This window comes from Pipistrellus hanaki (assembly GCF_964339955.1).
Source record: "Pipistrellus hanaki genome assembly, chromosome: 3".
Lineage (NCBI taxonomy): Eukaryota > Metazoa > Chordata > Mammalia > Chiroptera > Vespertilionidae > Pipistrellus > Pipistrellus hanaki.
The window spans coordinates 186,574,947-186,595,273 of record NC_140505.1 but is presented as its reverse complement, the minus strand read 5'-3'; the positions used below and the strand labels follow the sequence as shown (position 1 = coordinate 186,595,273).

At 47.6% G+C, this 20,327-nt stretch overlaps 1 protein-coding gene and 1 pseudogene across 2 annotated transcripts in view; both read right to left on the bottom strand.

Annotated features, from left to right (window-relative positions):
- Window positions 1–20,316, bottom strand: part of ACO2 (aconitase 2) — a 37,682-nt gene extending 17,366 nt beyond the window's left edge. Inside the window, exons 1-2 of the mRNA XM_084879095.1 lie at window positions 19,931–20,316; window positions 2,474–2,610 (exon numbers count right to left, since the gene is read on the bottom strand). Coding sequence (XP_084735221.1) covers window positions 2,474–2,610; window positions 19,931–19,966 — 173 coding nt within the window. The 5' untranslated portion in view covers window positions 19,967–20,316. The remainder of the gene's footprint in view (window positions 1–2,473; window positions 2,611–19,930) is intronic.
- LOC311620104 (NFU1 iron-sulfur cluster scaffold homolog, mitochondrial-like) lies at window positions 13,887–19,726 on the bottom strand (annotated as a pseudogene). Its single transcript, XR_014797045.1, has 3 exons — window positions 19,621–19,726; window positions 14,347–16,861; window positions 13,887–14,122 (listed from the first exon to the last, which is right to left on the bottom strand). The product of XR_014797045.1 is annotated as an NFU1 iron-sulfur cluster scaffold homolog, mitochondrial-like (transcript).
- Window positions 20,317–20,327: the final 11 nt, after the last annotated feature.

The following is a 20,327-nucleotide window of genomic DNA, read 5'->3' as shown; positions in this document are numbered from 1 at the left end:
GCACATGGTCCCCCTGGAGGAGGGGACCGTTCCCCCGCCAGGCTGGGGACGGGGTGGCCTGCTCACTGTGCCATCTCCAGCACACAGCACGGTGCCGGGCACCTACTAGGTGATCCAAGATTACTTGATGAATAAGTGAGTCACAAGAGGTGGTGTTTTGTTTTGCTTTTAAGAATTACCTGCCTCTTGGGGGGGGGGGGGAATGGTAAGATATGTACACAGATAATAATTTAATAAAAAATAAAATAAAATAAAATAAAAAATAAAAAAAAAGAATTACCTGCCTCTCGCCTTGCACTGGTCTCCTCTCATTAGACCCCACCCCCTTCCTTCCTCCTCAGGGTCGAACAGCAGAGAAGTCTGCCGCTAAGGGAGGTGCAGCCCTGCCAGGACTCAAATACTTCCTTCTCCCCAGGGTTCCCAACTCTACTCTCAGCCGCCCCCCTGAGGCGCCCTGATGTTCCCTGCTGCTCCCCCTGCATCTGGCTGCCCTTCAGCAGCGTGGCTGGACCTCACGCTGCCTCCCACCACGCACACAGCTTATGCCAAAGCTGAGGCCTCCTGGGACGGCAGAGTTCCACTCTCACCCAATAAGTAAAAAAAAAAAGGGGGGGGGGGGTATCAGATTAGGAGTGAGAGGCTCTGGGTCTAGACCTGACTCCATTACCGAACCAATGTGACAGATTAACGACAGTCCTTTTCAGGAGCTCACCAACCTGTCTAAGTCCAGGACTTTGCCTGGGATGAGGTAACAGACAGCACTTAAAATAGAACAGCTTTACTAAGGGGTAAGTGGAGTGCAGTAAATGCACATATTTAAAGTTCCCTATCTGAAAAGTTCTGACAGATGTATACACCCGTGAAATCATCACCACAATCAAGATAATAACACATCCCTCACCCCAAAGTTCCCTGAGCCCTCCCGCTCTCCTCCATCCACACACCACCTCTGGCTGTTTTCTGTCGCTCTAGATTGGTTTTATGAAGCACTCACTTGGAGCCGGACATGCTCTAAGCACTTTACTGCATAAGCCCATCCTCTCCCCCAGGGCTGACAGGAAGCGGAAGCGCAGCTGAGGCGGCTGCTCCCGGTCACAAGTGCAGAGCAGAATGCAAGGACCAGCAGCGTGGCTCCCATCGCCCGCACTGTCTCAGTGAGCCCTGGAAGCTGGCTGGCCGCGGTCATGTCCAGCCTCTGGCATTAGCGTTATTGCCGACAGGACTCTGCGGGAAAGTGGGCCCTGTCTGCTGGCCGGGGTCCGGCCCTCACTCTCCATCTCCCACGTCCCCGGAGAGCACAGCTTCCCTAAGACGCTGGCTCTGTGGGCAACAGCAGAGCAAGTGGCACCTCGGAGGATCTCCGCGCTCTGCTGTCCGAGAGCCGTGACTGGAACAGCGCTGCCTGAGCACAGCCGCCCCTTCGGGCAGCATCTCCACGGCCAGTGGGACGAGCAGGGAGTTTCGGAGCACGACCCCTCTTTCTGGTCCCAGAGGAGACAGAAAAACAGCACACGGACTTCAAAACTAAAGGCCCTGACAGCAAACGCCTGAACTAGATAGAAAGTCCCACAATGACAAGAGCCTAAGGGCGAGTCCATCGTCTATTTCCTTGAGGATGAACTGAGGACGGCGACATGGGTCCTCCATCCCCGTCCCTGCTTCCCCTAATGGCAGGGCCAGTTCCCGGGAACAGAACTGGACCTTCTTTTTTTAATCCTCACCCAAGGGTATTTTCCCACTGATTTTTAGAGAGCGTGGAAGCGAGAGGAGGGGGAGAGAGAGGCATCCATCGGTTGCCTCCCAAACACACTCTGATCCTGGCCAGAGATCTAGCTTGCAACCGAGGTGCGTGCCCTTGACCAGGAATCAAACCCACGACCGTTCCATCTGAGCGCGCTGGGTGAGGACAGGAGACAAGGTCCACCCCTCGCTCACTGTGAGGCCTCAGGCAAGTTGCTTCTCCCTCTGGCCTGCTCCCCGGCTGTGAAATGGGTACGTTCGTCTGTTCTCGCTTATTCCCGGTCACTGTCACCAGGTGGGGAGTTGTTCAAGTTCCAGGAGCAGTGCTGGCTGTGCATATACCAGCCCTGCCCCCATCCTCCTGTGGCATCTTACTCATCCTTCTGGCGCCAGCACCCAGCCCAGGACCTGGCACACAGGACAGCTGTGCAAAGATGGCTGCCATTTTACCAAATGAGGAAAGGGAGACCCACAAAGATATGCTCACAGTCCCACCGAGCTCTTCTCTGGGCCCCTCGCAGAAGAGGAAATGGATATTTCTCTGGCTCTTAGGCCCCGTCCATCTCACTAGGCTTCTTGATAAGGGACTTTTTCTTGGCAGAGCAAGACCACCGCCAATCTGCAGTGCCTCTCCTCGGCAGGGACCACTGTACCCTGAGGGCCTTGATCCTGCCTTCACCATCAACCACTCTTCCTCAAGCACCTGCATCTCCACAGCTCCCCGGAGCCTTACCGCTTGCGGATGATGTCGATGTTCTTCTCCAGCAGGTCATAGCGGATGTAGTCATTGGGCTCAAAGTGGCTCATGGCCACCTTGGCCCGTTGGCACAGGACTGAGGCCACATGGTACTGCCGCACACCCAGGGCTTTCTGCAAGAAAGACGACAGCAACTGTCAATGAGGGCTCGGGACGGTCCACCCGGAAGGATCAGGGTGGTGAGAAAGTGAGAAACGACAATGTCAGGAGCCCTTCGGTTTCCTCATCTGAGGCCAAGGGATGAGACAAGGACACAGCTTGTGGAGGAGAAAGGGTAAGGGATTTGTAGCCAGAATTGCTGGAGCAAAGTCAAGTTCTATCAACTTAAGAAATCCACCATCATTTGAGCGCTAGAGATGGGAAATGGGGACATGACATAACCAGCGCTGCTGATGACAGGGTCACAGGAAGATCAGATGAGAACACTTGCGGAAGTTCTCATCACGCTGTGAAGCACTAACCATGGCACAGCTGCCCTGTAAGCTCCTGGAGAGTTGGAATCAAACTCTGTTTGTCTTATTTATCCTGTATCTAGACTACCTGGCACCTACTAGAGATTCAATAAATGACTGTTGAGTAGATGAACTTTGGGTATTCTCTCATCCATTTGACTAGGTCAGTGGTCGGCAAACTGCAGCTCTCAAGCCACATGCGGCTCTTTGGCCCCTTGAGTGTGGCTCTTCCACAAAATACCACGGGCGAACACATACAGTGCGATTGAAACTTCGTGGCCCATGCGCAGAAGTCGGTTTTGGGCTCTCAAAAAAAATTTCAATGGCTGTACTGGTGATGTTTGGCTCTGTTGACTAATGAGTTTGCCGACCACTGGCCTAGGTAGTAAAAAGGATGGTTTCTATGAGGCTCTTTTTCTTTCCTGCTCCTGGGGAAGCTAGCACCATGTTGTTAAGGCATTTTCCTGGGAGAGGTCTACCCGAGAGGCACTGTGGCCAGTAGCCGCACCAGCTGCCAGGTGAGTGTCCAGCTCCAGCCCCAGCTTCAGATACCGCCCCTGGCTGACACCTGGACTCGGAGCGGTTCAGACCAGAACCACCCGAACAAGCCACTCCCCAATTCCTGGCCCGCGCGAGACATGTCTGTTGTTTTTAAATACTCTACGTTTGGGGGCAACAACCTGTTATGCAGCGACAGATGAATGATTGTTATGATGGGGTCTGTATTAGTTAATTTTAAACTGTGGGTGACGGCCTTCCAAGCGTCACTGTGACCAGGGAAGAATAACTGAACCCAAGAAATGACAGCGGGAAAGGGGCAGCCACTTCCCTTCCAGGTGGCATTCCCTGCCCAAGGGGGAGCACGCCCTAGGGCAAGGACAAGGCAAAGCTCCAGCTACTGCCCAGGTTCCCTTCCTTCTGTCACCAGGACATTTAACTCCAACCCCTGCCAATCTCAGCATTTGACCCAATACAAGTGCACCAGTGCCATTCCCTGTGCAGGTCACCCCGTGGTGAACACCAACCCCACTCGCAACAGCACCCCAGCACTGCCCACCCACCCCCCTCAGCAGGAGGTGGCCCTCAGTGCAGACTTCAGAGCCACTTGCACCAAGGGATCCTCGCTGTTCCCCTCACTGGGAGGGGTGGAGAACCCCAACCACACATCGAAGGATGGAGCAGCCTGGACACAGAAGGAGAGATGCCGTGCAGCTGCGGCTATAACCTGCCGCCACCTGGGGAGACCTGGCTTAGCCTGGCACACCATTTATTTACTATGAGTCATCCTGGACAATTCTCCCTCGTTAAACACTCATTCCACACGGAGCTACTGTGAGGCAGGAGCTTACATAAGCACTTGGCGCAGTTTCTGTCATTACTCCGGCATCCACCAGCAAACCCTCAGCCTCTGGGTTTCTCACACAAACCAGAAACTACACAAGCTGTTCTGCAATGGCTTTTATCATTTGTCAACATGTCTCATGCTTCTTTCCAATGTCTATATACAGATCTACCGCTTTCTCTTTGTAAATTAACTGCCCACCCCTCCCCAATATGCCTTTTGTCTAGGTAGTTCTCATTAATCCTTCAAGTTCCAAATTAATTTCACTCTCTCAGAGAGTCCTTCTTGAACTCCCAGCCAAAGAGCCCATTTTATATCCCCCTTATTACTTCTTGTCATTCAGTGTGAGAGCTGCCTGCTGGTCTGTCAGCTCCTCTAGGGGAGGAATGTCTGTTTACTGGTTACTAAATCCCCCTGCCTGACACCAGGTCTGGCACACAGGAGGTGCTACGAAAACATCAGTAATCAAACCAATGAATGTGGCTTCTTCTTTGCCAGCCGGCTCTCTCTCGGTGAGCAGGGCTAAACACATCGAGCAGGTGTGGTTAACCTTGTGAGAGCAAACTGGTAACAGGACAAATCAATAATTTACCAGTCCCGGATGCTTTTGGCTAGAGTGTAAGCAGGTTAATATTTTTTTAAATCCTCACCCCAGGATATTTTTTCCAATTAGTTTTTAGAGAGAATGGAAGGGAGAGAGGGAGGAAGGGAATGAGAGAGGGAGGAAGGGGACACAGAAAGAGAAAGATCAATGTAAGAGAGATACATTGATTGGTTGCCTCTTTGCACATGCCCAGACCAGGGCAGTGATCAAAACCTGCAACCCCACCTGGCCCCATGAACCAAGAGGTCCCAGTTCAATTCCCGGTCAGGACACAAGCCCAGGTTACAGCCTTGATCCCCAGTAGGGGGCATGAAAGAGGCAGCTGATCAGTTTCTCTCATTGATGTTTCCATCTCTGTCCCCCTCTCTAAAAAATCAATAAATTTTTTTTTTTTTTAAAAAGGCAAAAACCCTGCACCCCAGGTATGTGTTCCTGACTGCGAATCAAATCCTCGATCCTTCAGTCCCCAGGCCGATGCTCTAGCCACTGAGCAACCGTCCAGGGCAAGGTTAACATTTCTGAGAGACAATTAGGCACTGCCTGTTAAAATGTAAAATGGTGGGATATAAAGACAAAACAGAAAATGGAAGATCAACCAGGCAGAGTAGGGAGGATGTGGTTCACCATCGCAAAACCTGATTATAACCTGTGGCTTATGAGAGGCAGCGTGGCAGTGAAGAGAGCTTAGTTCTAGCTCCAAAGTCCAGCTCTGCCCTTTACTAGCTGTGGGACCTCAAGCAGGTTTCGCCTTTGAACCCATTTCCTCAGTTAGAGAAAGGGAATGATGCCTGCAGTGTTACATGAGGTATGAAATGACATGAATGGGCCCCAAAGAATGGCAATTACTATGTAAAATGCTACAAGCAGTTTTGTGTTTATTTAAAGTACCATTTACTGGATTTTTTCCTCCCATTTTAAAAAGTAGGACATATTTCATGGGGAAAAGCTAGAAAATACATAAAACACACAATTTTATTAACTCCCTGAGGCCCATCCAGGGACACCTATAACCACCACTTTCTGGCCCAATGTCAGATAACACTCAGTGACTCCGAGAGAGGCACCAAACACTGGTTCCACAATGAACCTACCCCTCCCCAGAGCCCCGGGTACCACGGCACCCACACTGAAGAGGTGTCATGGCTGAGGTTTCTGAGCAAAGACAGTGGAAATAGTAACAATCATCAGTAGTAATAGTTAACACTCTCTACTGAGAGCCAAGTTATAATGCCATGAACTGCCCTACTGTATAGAAGTGCGACAACAGATAAGGAAACTGAGGGCTGGAGAAGGGTAGTGATTTGTCCAAGTCTCACAGAGAGAAAATAATAATGCCAGCATTCAAATCCAAGTATCTCCTGACAATTCTAAGTACTGACCTGGACCTGAGTGAGTTAAAGAAACTGAATGAATCGAAGACTGTTCTGTACACCTGAAACAAATCTACACTAATAAAAGAGAAACATGTAAATCAGTGTTTCCCAAACTTCTCTCATGATGAGAATCACCTGGTGGAGTTGTTAAAATACAGATTCCTGAATCCCAACTAAGAAGTGCTAAACTAGAGTTTTTGGGAACATTTAGGTAAAATAGTATTTTGGGAACATATAGGTAAAATTGTATACTTAACTAGTGCTCTAAGACAGAGCACTAAGTATACAATTTTACCTATATGTTCCCAAAAATTCTAGTTTAGCACCTCTTAGTTGGGACTCAGGAATCTGTATTTTAACAACTCCACCAGGTGATTCTTATCATGAGAGAAGTTTGGGAAACACTGATGTAAATGGACCATCCCTCCGCTATGCCCATCAGCCAATCATAGCAAATATGCAAATTAACCTAACAAAGACGGCGGTTAATTTCATACACAGGTGCCGAGCGAAGACTGAAGACAACCCAGAAGGAAGAGGGAGGGAAAGGAGTGGCGGTGGCGGCTTCGCTCCCTTCTCTGCTTCACTCCGGCCGCAGGGAGTCCTATTCTTACAGGAATAGGCCCAAGGAAGCCCTATTCTTGCAGGAATCTTCCTGCAACAGGCCTCTAGTATAAAATAATATTGAATGTTAACTAAAAAATAAATCAAATCAAGTAAAAATGGAATAGATGCCAAATTGTTAACAGTGACTATCATTGGAGGTGAAATTATGGAGAACTTTTAACTTTTTATATTTATGTAATTTTGAACCTTGAGTTCTGTATATAAATTTTAGAATCAGATAAAATCTTAAATATTCCTTTCTAAGCACTACGCATGGTATTTTCTGCAATTTGTGTTCTACTTCAAAATGTTAAAAAGCACAAGAATGAAGGCAGAGTTTTCTAAAGAACATGAATATTAACCTCTATTATACAAAAGTTACTGGCAAAGAAGTTACAGATTTACAACATAAAGTATGAGCAAGGGTTTGGGGGAGAGGGACCTTGAATTGGAGAACACTAGTAAAGTCGTCTCTGTGAGAACTGCCAACAGCTACTGAAGCTTCTTTATCATCATTGATTTGAGAGAGAGAGAGAGAGAGAGACATCCATTTGTTGTCCCACTTATTTATGCATTCATTGGCTGCTTCTTGGATGTGCCCTTAACCCAAGATCAAACCTGCAACCTTGGCGTATTGGGACAATGCTCTAACCAACTGAGCCACTCAACCAGGGCCTAGCAACTAACACTTAGTAACAACAGCTCTTCTGGAGGCAGCAGTGGTAGCAGCTGCTCTTCCCGTGCGATGCTGCCCAAGGACGACGAGAAGAAAGATGCTGGGACATCGGCCCAGAAAGACCAAGACTCGGTGGACAAATCTGGGGCAAGGCCAAAAAGAAGACAGGATCCAAAGACAAAGTTCGGGACAACCTCAAGAGCCAGCAGCCTAGTTTGTTGGACAAAGTGACACACAACAAACTCTGGAAGAAGTTCCCGACTGTAAGCCCATAACCCCCAGCTGTTGTCTCTCAGAGACCGAAGACCCGCGCCTCGGCCAGGTTAACCCTCAGGACTCCTGACTAGTAAACCAGGGGTGGGGCCCATCCGGTGAAATCACGTGGTCTGGCCCTGCCACGGCATTAGGGGTGAGTTAATTAAATGTTTGACCAAATACAGCAGGCTGATTTTTAAGTTGGTAATTTTGTATAGTCTGCGAATGATGTTATAAATATCCAAATGGCCCTTGGCAGAAAAAAGATTCCCCACCCTTGCCTTAAGTACTTATTAAACTAGTTTCAAAGCACAGAGTTCAAGTGATTTATACCAGAATCAACAAATGTGGGGATGCCCCCGCTGTCGGTGAAGATGCAGGAACAATAGGTCTCACCAACTGTACATTTTGAAAAATAAAACTTTATTAAACCAAAAAAGAAAAAAACACTTTAATAACAACATACATTATGACCAAGAAATTCCACTTCTCCATATGTACCCACATCATACTTGTACACAAGGCAGTGCAAGAATGCTCAATGAGCATACAAGCAAAACGATGGATACAGACAGTAGGGGGGTGAGGGCATTTGCTGAGGGGGTGGGAGCGGGTAGGGAGAGATCAATGGGGGGAAAAGGAGACTTACGTAATACTCCAAGCAATAAAGAATTTAAATTTTTTAAAAAAGTGGGAAAAAAGAGAATGCTTAATGCACCATTAAGTGAAATAGTTAAAAAATTATAAACAACATAAATGTCCATTTATTTTTTTTAAGGTTATGTATTAGCCCTGGCTGGGCAGCTAGGTTGGTTAGAGCATCATCCTGTTATGCCAAGGTTGTGGGTTCAATCACCAGTTATGTCATCATCCTGTTATGCCAAGGTTGCAGGTTTGATTCTCATTGCTACTTGTATGATTATAAATGTATTATTTACTGTACATGTTTTTAATTTGAATTGTAAAACTTAAGAAACATCGAATGGAAATATACCTCTGTATTTTCCAAGTTTTTTACAACAGGTACCTTTATAAACAAGAAAAAAAAGTAATGAAAAAGGTGAAGGAATTACAAAAAAATAAAAAATAAAAAGTAACTCTCAGACAACAGTATGGTGATTACCAGAAGGAAAGGGGGTGGGAGGAAATAGAAGAGACTATGGGGGATAAATAGTGGTGGAAGGAGATTTTAAATGATAATGTATTATGGAGTTATATACCCAAAACCTATGTAATTTTATTAACCAATGTCACCTCAATAAAGTAAAAAAGCAAAATATATATATATATTAACTATAATACATAAAAATTTTGAAAAAAGAAGGTAAGAAATTAATTTTATCTTAAAAGTAGGTGTCACTGCCGAAACCGGTTTGGCTCAATGAATAGAGTGTCGGCCTGCAGACTGAAGGGTCCCGGGTTCGATTCTGGTCAAGGGCACGTACCTTGGTTGCGGGCACATCCCCAGTAGCGGGTGTGCAAGAGGCAGCTGATCAATGATTCTCTCTCATCAATGTTTCTAACTCTCTATCCCTCTCTCTTCCTCTCTGTAAAAAATCAATTAAAAATATATATATTAAAAAAAAAAAGTAGGTGTCACCGAGTCTTATAATATGCTGATCACTTGGCTGGGTATGAGTAGTCCAAATTAGTATTATATTATTTTTTTTAATTTTTAGCAGGGGTCCTCAAACTTTTTAAAGTGGGGGCCAGATCACGGTCCCTCAGAGAGCTGGAGGGCCGGACTATATGAACTACTAATTCCTACTGTAACACCTCGGCTGCGCTCACTGCCCAAAAAACCTGGCGGGCCGGATCAGACTCCTCTGCGGGCCGCATGTGGCCCGCGGGCCGTAGTTTGAAGACCCCTGGTTTAAAGCATTACATACGTCTCCTTTTTTCCCCATCAGCCACTCCCACCCCCCAGCAGATCAGTATTAATTTATTTTTTTTACAGAGAGGAAGGGAGAGGGATAGAGACCTAGAAACGTCGATGAGAGAGAAACATCGACCAGCTGCCTCTTGCACACCCCCCACCAGGGATGTGCCCGCAACCAAGGTACATACCCTTGACCGGAATTGAACCGGGACCTTTCAGTCCGCAGACCGACGCTCTACCACTGAGCCAAACTGGTCCAGTGAGATCAGTGTTATTTTTAAAAGAATGATAATTTGGGCATATTGAAAAAAAAAAAAAGTAACTTGATTGGGTTTTGTTTTTATTTCCGAAGATGTAAAACATATTCAATGCTCAGTTCAACCTGGCCCGAGGGCCCAGAGACATCCCTAAGTTCACCCATAAGGCTGTCCAGCCCAGATGTCACAGCCATTAGGGCATGGAAAAGTTTTCCCCATACTTGGAGCCCACGTCTCTGGCTTGTGAAATCCTCCTGGATCAGCACCAGGCTCTTATCTGAAAGACAGACTTTCCTGAGTGTTCGCCCTCACTTTCTTAGGAACAGAGGGAGGAGGCAGCCTCCAGGCAGAAACCCTCTTTGGCGAACTCCATAACCCGATGCGACAAGATTAGGCTGAGGAGCTCATTTTCTTCCAGAAAGTCTATTCCACTGCTGGACAGGTCTAATCCTTCACAACAAATGCTTCTGATATTGAATGGAAACATGCCTGCGTTCTATCAGAGGGCAGATTCTAGTGCTGGAGACCTGGGCTCAAATCCCAGCTCTGCCCAACAAGCTCTGTAACCTTGTGTGGTTTTATTTAACCCTCTAAACACTGCTTTTCTCATCTGTAAGTGGAGTTAACCCTTCACAGGCTGCAGTGAGGATTAAAAAGAATGCCTATGCCCTAGCTGGTTTGGCCCAGTGGACAGAGCGTCAGCTTGGGACTGAAGGGTCCCAGGTTCTATTCCTGTCAAGGACACAAGCCCGGATTGTGGGCTTGATTCCCAGTAGGGGGAGTGCAGGAGGCAACTGGTCAATGATTCTCATCATTGATGCTTCTCTCTTTCTCCCTCTCCCTTCCTCTCTGAAATCAATAAAAATAATTAAAAAAAAAAAAAAAAAGAGTACCCAGCCCAGTGCCAGCTGCCCTTCCCAGGCCTGTCCTTTAGAACCAGATCCAATGAACGTGGCCACTCTTCCGCACTTCAGCCCTTCAAACTGCTGAAAACCATGTGTCTTCTCCAATCTGAGCATCCCCCAGCGCTTCCTCTGCTCTAAACCAGCTCCCTAATCTTACACTTGGTGGAGTCTCCATCAGGGTGACCAGTAACCATATGCCCTCAGATCTCTTTTGGAGTAAATGCCAGCTGCCCCCTGCTCCGTGCCAGTGACACTGTAAAGAGCTCAGCCTCCCTGACCGCCCTGAAGGTGCAGAGGCAGTGGCTGCCCAAGGCCACACAGCTGGGAGCCCTTCCCGCGGCTCCAACAGCATCTCCAGCCTCTGGTCAGTGGGCTCCCAGTGTCTCTGGCGGAGTGACCCCGGGTCTTGTAGGGTCCCCTTCCTTGCTGGATGGGTTACAAATCTTTAGGGCCCCCAAGGATTAACAAAGGCTCTGCTGATCCCACATTTACTGACACAGAAGAAGCTCTGAAGGAAGGAACATACTCAATGTAGACCCCACTGGGGAGCTAGATCAGAAATGAAAGGAAAATAAATGAAAGAAACAATGAAACTGTGCCAGGCAAGATCACAAGGTTACCCTCCCAACAACTGTGCCAAGTGGGATTATTACCGGTCATTGTGTTCCTTGCTTAGATGAGAAAATGGTGACTCAGACAGATGAGAAAGTAAATTCCACTAAATTGTAAGTTCCACAAAGGCAGAAAACTTGTCTGTTCTGGTCACCTCTGTATACTCAGAGTCTAGGACAATGAAATACTTGGTGACATAACGGATGAAGGCAGAGCAATGACTTGAATGCTTTCAAACTCAAGCAGGGAGTGCCTTTGGCAGAGGCTGTGCTAGGCCGTCAGTGCTGCTCGGAGAAAAGCAGATGGGAAAGGCCCACCCGGGGCATGTCACGTGCACACCCACTCAGAACGCTGGCCCCCCATCCGGCCAAGGTCAGACATGCTGCTCTCTCTTCTCAAGGGACGGGTGTCTTCCCTTGGGATCACTTGTATCCAGAGAACAGTCCAAACCAAAGGGACTGACAGCTTCTCAGGCAGGAAGCCAGCCAGGCTGGGCCGGTCTGACCTTCTGTCCATCCAGCACTGCCTTAGGGAACGTGTCAGCGTCACTCGCACCCAGAGCAAGCACGCTGTTCTAACAAGCGGGGCTCCTGCAGGCCGCCTGGTCTCTGGAGGCAGCTGCTTCTGTAAGAGACAAGTCACAGCCACATCTGACCTGCCCAGTGCCATGGGAGAAACACGGCACCCAGTGCCAAGTGACAGAAAGGGCATCCACTCTAGCGCTGGATGCATCTGGTTTAGAACCTCAGCTCCCCCAGCTGTGGAACCTGAGACACGTCTCTTCACCTCGCTGTGCCTCAGTTTCCTCTTCTTCTGTGAAACGGGGATAGGAGAGCAGAGACTTTGTGAAGAGCGGAAAGAATGTGTGGCTTGGAAATACAGAGAAAACAGCCTGGAATAATACATACAAAACTCCTGGCGGGGTTGCCTCCGGGGACTGGCATGGAGAGAAGGCTGCTGTTCCCACCTGCCTTGTACTCTCCTCACCCACAACCAACTCCAGAAGCCCCGCAGCAGGGCATACACACCAGCACGGCACATCTCAGAATGGAAATGGGACTGAAAACGTCTTGTTTGTCTTTCTATCCTTGAATGCCAGCACGGGCATCACCCAGCCTAAGCAGGCCTTGTCCAGTGGTGGGGACTGCACTCCCTAGGAGGCAGCCCATTTTACCAGCAGGATGACCTCCAGGTCTTGGGTAGCATATGACCCTGCAGGCACACAGCTTGGAGCAGCTGCTGCCTGGCAGGGGAGCCGGGTGGGCACCGTCGAGGTGGACAACACAGGAATGCATGTCAGTCAACACCTTCCTAAGAGAAAGCGTATTCCCACACCCCCGCTGTTTCAAACTCTCTCTCCCACCCTTGGCAGGCGATACCTGGCACCTCGCCTAAGAACCCAAAGTGAAACAATCCCCTCCCGCCAGGAGGCAATGAGCTAGCTTGGTTGCTATGCAACTGGCAGGCACAAAAGCCCAGGCTGTCCTTTCCAGAGACTTGGAAAGGGGACAGGGAGAGTGTCTCTCCGAGTCTCAGCCTCTCACGGGCTCCGAGGCAGCAGGGGTTCCTTAGGGAATCAGTGGATAGATTCATAGTTCTCCTGTGCCGCTGGCGTCAGCGAACTGCAGGCACCGTGAAGAGCATGCAAACCCCCAGCCCACTCCGGCCCCAGGCAGCAGCTCTGCACCAACACACTGTCTGGAGCTCCGGAGGCAGCCACAGCTTAGCCTCCCCTTCTCAGGCTTTGCAGGTATTTAGAGCAGAGGCATCCATGGCCCCAAATAGACAGACATTCAAACAGAGCACGGAGCCAACCGAACTGTGTCCCCTCTATTTAGCCTGCTCCACAGACGTCTAGTTTCATTTCCCAGGGGGGACTCTGGGGAAAGTATGGTTGAGCGGTAGAAAGCCTGCATTCTGCAGCCAAACAGATCTGCATTCAAAACCTGGCTGTGTTATGGTGGCTGTGACCTCAGACAACTATAACCTTCCTGGGCCTCAGTCTCTAAATCTTGAAAACAGGCTAAAGACACCTACTTCTCAGGGTGGCTGTGAGGGACAAACAGGCAGTGTTTGTAAAACCAGATCTAGCTCAGTGACTGGCCTGACTAAATGTGCCAGGGCAACTGCCACGGTGCAGGGTGGTCCAGTGGGAGCACGCCCCTCCCGGCATGCAGTGCCCCCACTCACTTCAGCCAGTGTATTTACTACGGCTCCCGAGGGCGCTCTTCCTCGCCAGCATGCATGTAAGCTTTCACAGGCAAAGCCCTGTCTTCAACCAGCTCTGTAGCTCTCAGTGGACAAAAACAACAGGAACACCACAAATATCCAGCAGACGGTGAAGGAGCCCAACACTGAATTGGGGGCAGGGGTTAAAGGATTTTTTTTTTAAGCTTACTTTTTAAAAATTTATTTTATTGATTTTTTTACAGAGAGGGAAGGGAGAGGGATAGAGTTAGAAACATCGAAGAAAGAGAAACATCGATCAGCTGCCTCCTGCACACTCCCCACTGGGTATGTGCCTGCAACCAAGGTACATGCCCTTGACCAGAATCAAACCTGGGACCCTTGAGTCTGCAGGCCGACACTCTATCCACTGAGTCACACCGGTTGGCTTCCAAAGCAGATGGGTCAAACAAAGCTGGGGCCAATGAAGCATTAACACTCATTTTTTTTTTTTAATATATTTTATTGATTTTGTACAGAGAGGAAGGGAGAGAGATAGTTAGAAACATCGATGAGAGTCATCGATCAGCTGCCTCTTGCACACCCCCTACTGGGGATATGCCCGCAACCAAGGTACATGCCCTTGACCGGAATCGAACCCGGGACCTTTCAGTCCCCAAGCCGACGCTCTATCCATTGAGCCAAACCGGTTTCAGCAACACTCATTTTTTTAAAGTATTTTTTTTTTATTGATTTCAGAGAGGAAGGGAGGAGAGGGATAGAAACATCAATGATGGGAGAGAATCATGGATCGGCTACCTTCTGTGCGCCTCACACTGGGGATTGAGCCCCCAACCCGGGCATATGCCCTGACCAGGAACTGAACTGTGTGTGACCTCCTGGTTCATAGGTCGACATTCCATCACTGAGCCATGCCAGGCGGGCGCATTAACACTCATTTAAAAATATTTTTTTTTGTGTGTGTGTGTGTGTGTGTGTGTGTGTGTGTTTTGTGTGTTTTTTTTGAGAAAGAGGGAGCGGGAGAAAGAGAAACTGCAATGTGAGAATGGAACATCAATCAGCTGCCTCCTGCACCCGGGGATCGAGCCAGAAACCCAAGCAGAGACCTACACGGGAATCAAAGCGGTGACCTTTCCAGGCACAGGACAACGCCCAACCAACTGAGCCACACTGGCCAGGGCAACACTCATTTAAAATACTTCCCAGATGGCCCTCTGAGAGACACCAGGTACCAGAGTAAGACCTGAGACAGAACAAGGCTCACCCCATCCCTGATGCTCGTACTCAAGTGAGGGACCCTAGGGAAAGACCCTTGGGCCTATCCAGCGTCCTTACCTGTAAAATACAGGTAACTTGCTGAGAGCTGATAAAAAGATCAAGAATTTATAAATGAGCTTCGGCTCACACCTAAGTTTTACAAGTGCTGTGCAAACACATGACTACTGAGTTCAAGTTCATCCATCCCTGGACTGCTCAAGCCCCAAACCTAGGAGTCATCCTCAATTATCCCTATACCTCACACTCTGCATTCAACCCATGTGCCTCCAAAATACATCCACTACCAGAACCAGAGTCCCCGACACCTTCACCACTCCCTGGTTCATTCCATCAGCCACACTAGTCTCCCCCCTCCTCTTTTGTCTCCCTGTGGTCCATCACCCAAGCAGCAGCAGCAGGATTTTTCTCAACCATAAATCACATCCTGTTGCTCCACAGCTGAAAAGCTTCATTACACTTAAGAGTAAAACTCAAAATCCTTAGGAGAGCCTACTCTGGCTGCTACCTCTTGCCTGGACCTTCCTTTCCTCTCAGCATAGCAACCACTGGCCTTATTTTTTATCCTCAACACATTAAGCTCATACCTACCTCAGGTGCTCTGTACACTGCACCTTCTCCTTGAAGTCTCTGCTCCCAAAATGCTGACTTCTTTTCATTGAAGTATCAGCTCAAATGGCACCTCTTTTGAGAGGCCTTCCCCAGCTTCTCCGGTGAAAGCCATGCCACATCCCCACCCCTACCTCTACCACACTATTCTATTCTATCTTCCTTTCAGCACTTAGACGACAAATTGTATTTGTCTAGCTGTTCCTCTTCTGTCTCTCCAGAACTACAGTACAAGTCCCACCATGCTGTTCACTACTGCACTCCCAATGTTTAGAACAGCACTAAGCACCCAGCAAACTTTCAATAAATGTTTTGGGAACAGGTGGTCCTAAAGGCAGTGGTATGCTCCCCTGGTCTTCAAGACAGGGATTTTACTCTCTCTCCCAAATTTGACATTGGAAGTTTGTTTACTCATCCAGCCAATCATTCATTCACTCAATTCAAATTGACAGCTGACTATAGGACATCTGAGAAGACACTACAGTGAACATGAAACCTACATGGTGCTTTACAGAGGCACTTGTAAATTCTGCCAAACGGCAGGTCTCTGCGGCTAGCCGCCATCTCAGATTTACAGACAGAGGTGACACGGCATCCCAAAACCGCATGAGAACTCAGTACCCCCAAACCTCAAGGCAAAACCAAAGACCTCAGAAATGTATTTGCAAATTCCCAACTCCTTTTATTTACCACCCACAGCCCTTTACAGAAAAGTAAATTTTTAAAAGACAGAAAGTAAATGTGGATTTTCAAGAATTTCACCTCCATTTTCTTTACTTCTAATTTTACTACCTGGTAGCAGGTACAGTCAAATGATAGAGCACTGTTCTCAGCTTCTGGAGCATTAATGGTACCCTGGGCAACAGGCTGAATCTTTTTTTATTTTTTTATCATTCTCTGAAGAGCATATTTTTAATCTGAAGTTCTTTAACAGTTAATAATAAAAGCAAGGGATATAGTATCAATAAGATTGCTGGGCCCAAAGAAAACTCAAAATATTTTAAGGTGAATTTGTTTCTTTTTCATTTATTCCTCTTCCATAACTTGTTCTACGCCTTCTGCTTCTGGAATATAAAACTGCAGCATGTTCTGAATTCCATTTTCCAGAGTAATGATTGAACTAGCGCAGCTGGTACAGGAACCTTGGAGCGTCAGCTGTACAACACCATCTTCCAGGCCCTTCTGTATTACATCTCCTCCAGCTTCCTGCAGCGGCTGTGTTCTTGTATCTAACAGTTCTTTAATCACTGCCATCCTCTTCCTCAGATCCTGCTTCTCCCGAAGATGTTTCCCCGGTGGCTGAGGGTAAGCCAGATGCAAAGAAATCCATGCCTGGTGCATACATATCTGGTTTCAGTAAATTCCAGTCTAACTCATCACTTTTCTTTGTGACAGTGATGAAATCTGGTCCAAAAAAGACACTTTTTACTCCTTCAGTCCTAAATAATTGTCTAGCCAGAGGGGAGCGAAATGCTGTAGCTGATGGAGGAAATCCATGGTTCCTGTCCTAAGAACTGGCTTTCCTGGAATAAATTTTAACCTGTTGGGGTTTGGGGTATCTTGTGTTTGAATAAACATGTGTCTCACTGTGTTACATAAGGTTGCAGATAGTGGGATAAGTGTACAAACTGATGCAGAGGCTGTTTCTTAATGGTGTATGGATTCATCACATCATATAATCGCCTGCACAATCACCTGCATGGGCCGCAGCTCCCCATACCAGCCGGGCCGCCGCCGCCATCTTACTGCCAACAGGCTGAATCTTGATGCCAACAGAAAGCAGAATAGTGCAGTGGCTGGGACCTCAGGCTTTGGAACAGAAAGGTGCTAATTCAAATGACATCTGCTAGTGATAAGGCCCTAGACAAGTTTATTTTACTTAATAACACTTACTACATGCAGGCAGGGTTCTAAATACTGTGCAACTATAGTATGACTACTAGATGAGTCTGAAGTACTATTATTATCTGTATCTTACAGGTGAAGAAATAGGCATAGAGAGGTGCAGTAATGTGCCCGGAGTATTGGAGCCAGCACTCAAATACGGTAGTGTGATGTAAGAATCCATGCTCTTAGCCATTACATTATGCTTCTGCTCTAATCCTGTTTCTTCATCGATAAGACAGGGCGAATAGGTTTGCCTTATCTGACAGGGTCATGTGAGATTACTGGTACACAGTAAGGTAAATGTTAGCTAGTGGTACTATAATTGCCGTCATTCTATTATCTACCTTCACCTTTGGTCCAGTCAAAGGCAGAAGAAAAATATTTTGGCTGAGAAAGACCTCCAAGGTTCTCTGAAGTAGAATACATTATAATAAAGTGGAAACTCCATGAGGACAGGAATTGTCTGCCCTTTGCTTATCATTGTATCTGAAGCAAGCCATGGTGCTCATATAATGCATGTGTGGTGAATGAGGTAGGACAATATTTAATGTATAGATAAAGTTCTGCAGACATGACAACCAAGGTAGTTCCATCACATCTCCAATGGAGCTAAACACAAAAGAGGAAAATTTACAAGGTCTCCGAGGACAGTGATAGCTGGCCATTTGGCCATTACTTAACACAGCCTGGCTATTAGGAGGTAACGTGGCATAATGTTGCTCATCCATCTTAGTGAACAGACCTGAATTTTAATCCTGACTCTGTCCCTGGAAATCACTCAGGCTCTCAAGGTCTTGGATTTTGTCTATCTGTAGAAGAGGAAGTTGGACTGCATGATGATCATAAACTGTCTCATGACTTTATAACAATCATCATAATCTGAATGGGAGCCAAATGACAGATGAAGAAACCAGGATACAGAAGTAACTTGTTCAAGGTCACAGTGTCAGGGTAGACTATAAACTCTAGCCCAGATCTCTTTCTACATTGATCTAACACTCATGCTTTCCAAATCCCTTTTCAGTTAAAAAAATACTATGACATTAGTCCTTTCTTCCAAGCTCCATAAGTCTGTAATCATTTTTCTTAAATTATCTTTCCAGACTTCATTATATCTTGGGAGATCAGGATCAGGAAGAAACTACAGCATTTCCACAGTGTTAACCTGGAGAATCAAAAGATCTGACGTGGTAATTAGGGAAAATCCCTTGTCTTTGCCCAGAATTGAGAGGTCAGAAGTATTTTTAAGATGAATGATTTAAACATATGGTTTAAATTTAAGCAAAATGATTAAAACAAAACAACAAAAAAACTTCTAGTAGCATAATGTTTGTTGAGGACAGCATGTAACAATTTCTTTTTAAAATCAGAGTTGTACTACTTGATTCAAGGTAGATTCACAGAGTTAAAAGATTTTCTGAGAATGTTTACAAATACCTGCTTAATTTTCATTAACAAAATATATGCTAGGCATTGAAACATTATGTATACACCTTCCTAGGGCTGTCATGTTAGAAGAGAAAAGCCCTTCTGGCAGTTACAGTAGGTTTTCTAGATGGTTCATAACAGGCGAGTCAAGGTCAAACTGTTGAGTCTCCTTACCCTTTCATCTAGTAGCTGAAAAGCAACTAACTGCAACCTCAAAATACTCCATTCTGGTGCTCTCAAAAAATACAAATGTTAGCTCAAAAGTCGCTCTGTGGCTCAGAAAGTTCTGTGAGGACACGCTGACATGAACAAGGAGGACAGAGGGGCTAGAAGCCAGAGGGGCTAGAGGGCAAGAGGCTCAGGCCACTTCGGTGACAGCAGTAACTTTCACCTACTTTCTAGCAATTTCCTTCCTTATCGAATGAGAGTAATCATTTCACCAGATAATGATAAAATATGATCAGCAATTAAAACAATCTAGCAATGTTGTGCAAACGTAAGAGATTATGGTTATTACTATTTACTACGTCTGGGGACTGAAGACACCTACACACACACACACACACACACACACACACTTTCATTCTTGGTCATGTATCCCACAGAATCCTCAGAGATGGAACAGGACACTAGTTTCTCCTCCAGACTCCAGACCTGGCAACTATGAAGGCACCTAGCTAGCGAGTCCCTGCCGTTGAGAGATGAGAATGTGGCCTTCAAGCTCTGGGCCTAGCGGGCTCAACGGCGCCCGTACCCCCCAGTCACCTTGTCCTCACCTTGAGGGACAGAAGGAAACCCTACGGGGAAAGAGAGTGCCGTCCTCAACAAGAAGTGTCTTTATCCTTTACCCGGCCGCCACGACTTCCACCCACACTTCCCGCGGGACGGGGGCAGGGCTGCAGCGCTGACGGAGCGGGGACGCCCTGACCTCGGGCACTGGAGCACGGGCCGCGCGGGCCCACGGCCGTGACAGGTAAACAAAACGTCACCGCCAGCCGGGCCTGCCTGGTACCGCCGCGCCCACAGCCACAGGCAGGCTGGAAGGCACTCCGCCCCCGTGAACCCAGGGGCCCCGAGCTCGCTCACCTGCAGCCGGGTCACCAGGAGGCTGTAAGGCGCCATTTTGTGCACTGACAAAGATGAGGTCGCGTGAAAGTGACGTGCCACGCGGCGAATTTAAAGGCTCCGGAGGGGGCGTGGCCTGAGGCAAGAGGCGTCACGGAGGAGGCGGGGCTTCCAGCGGCTCCAGAGCCCGCGAGCCCAGGGGGCGGTGCTCCCGTGTGAGCAACCAACGGAAAGAGGGAAAAAACCACGTAACTACATTTGTAGAAAGAAACACCCGACAAAGACGTCTTATCGAAGGGCAAACTCCTTATTTGTACTTCAGGTTGTCTCTCCCACCCAAATCGGGCAAAGACATTTTGTTAAGGACTCACAGGCCTGCCGGGACTTGGCTCCGCCGCTACAACGGAAACCAGCGTTG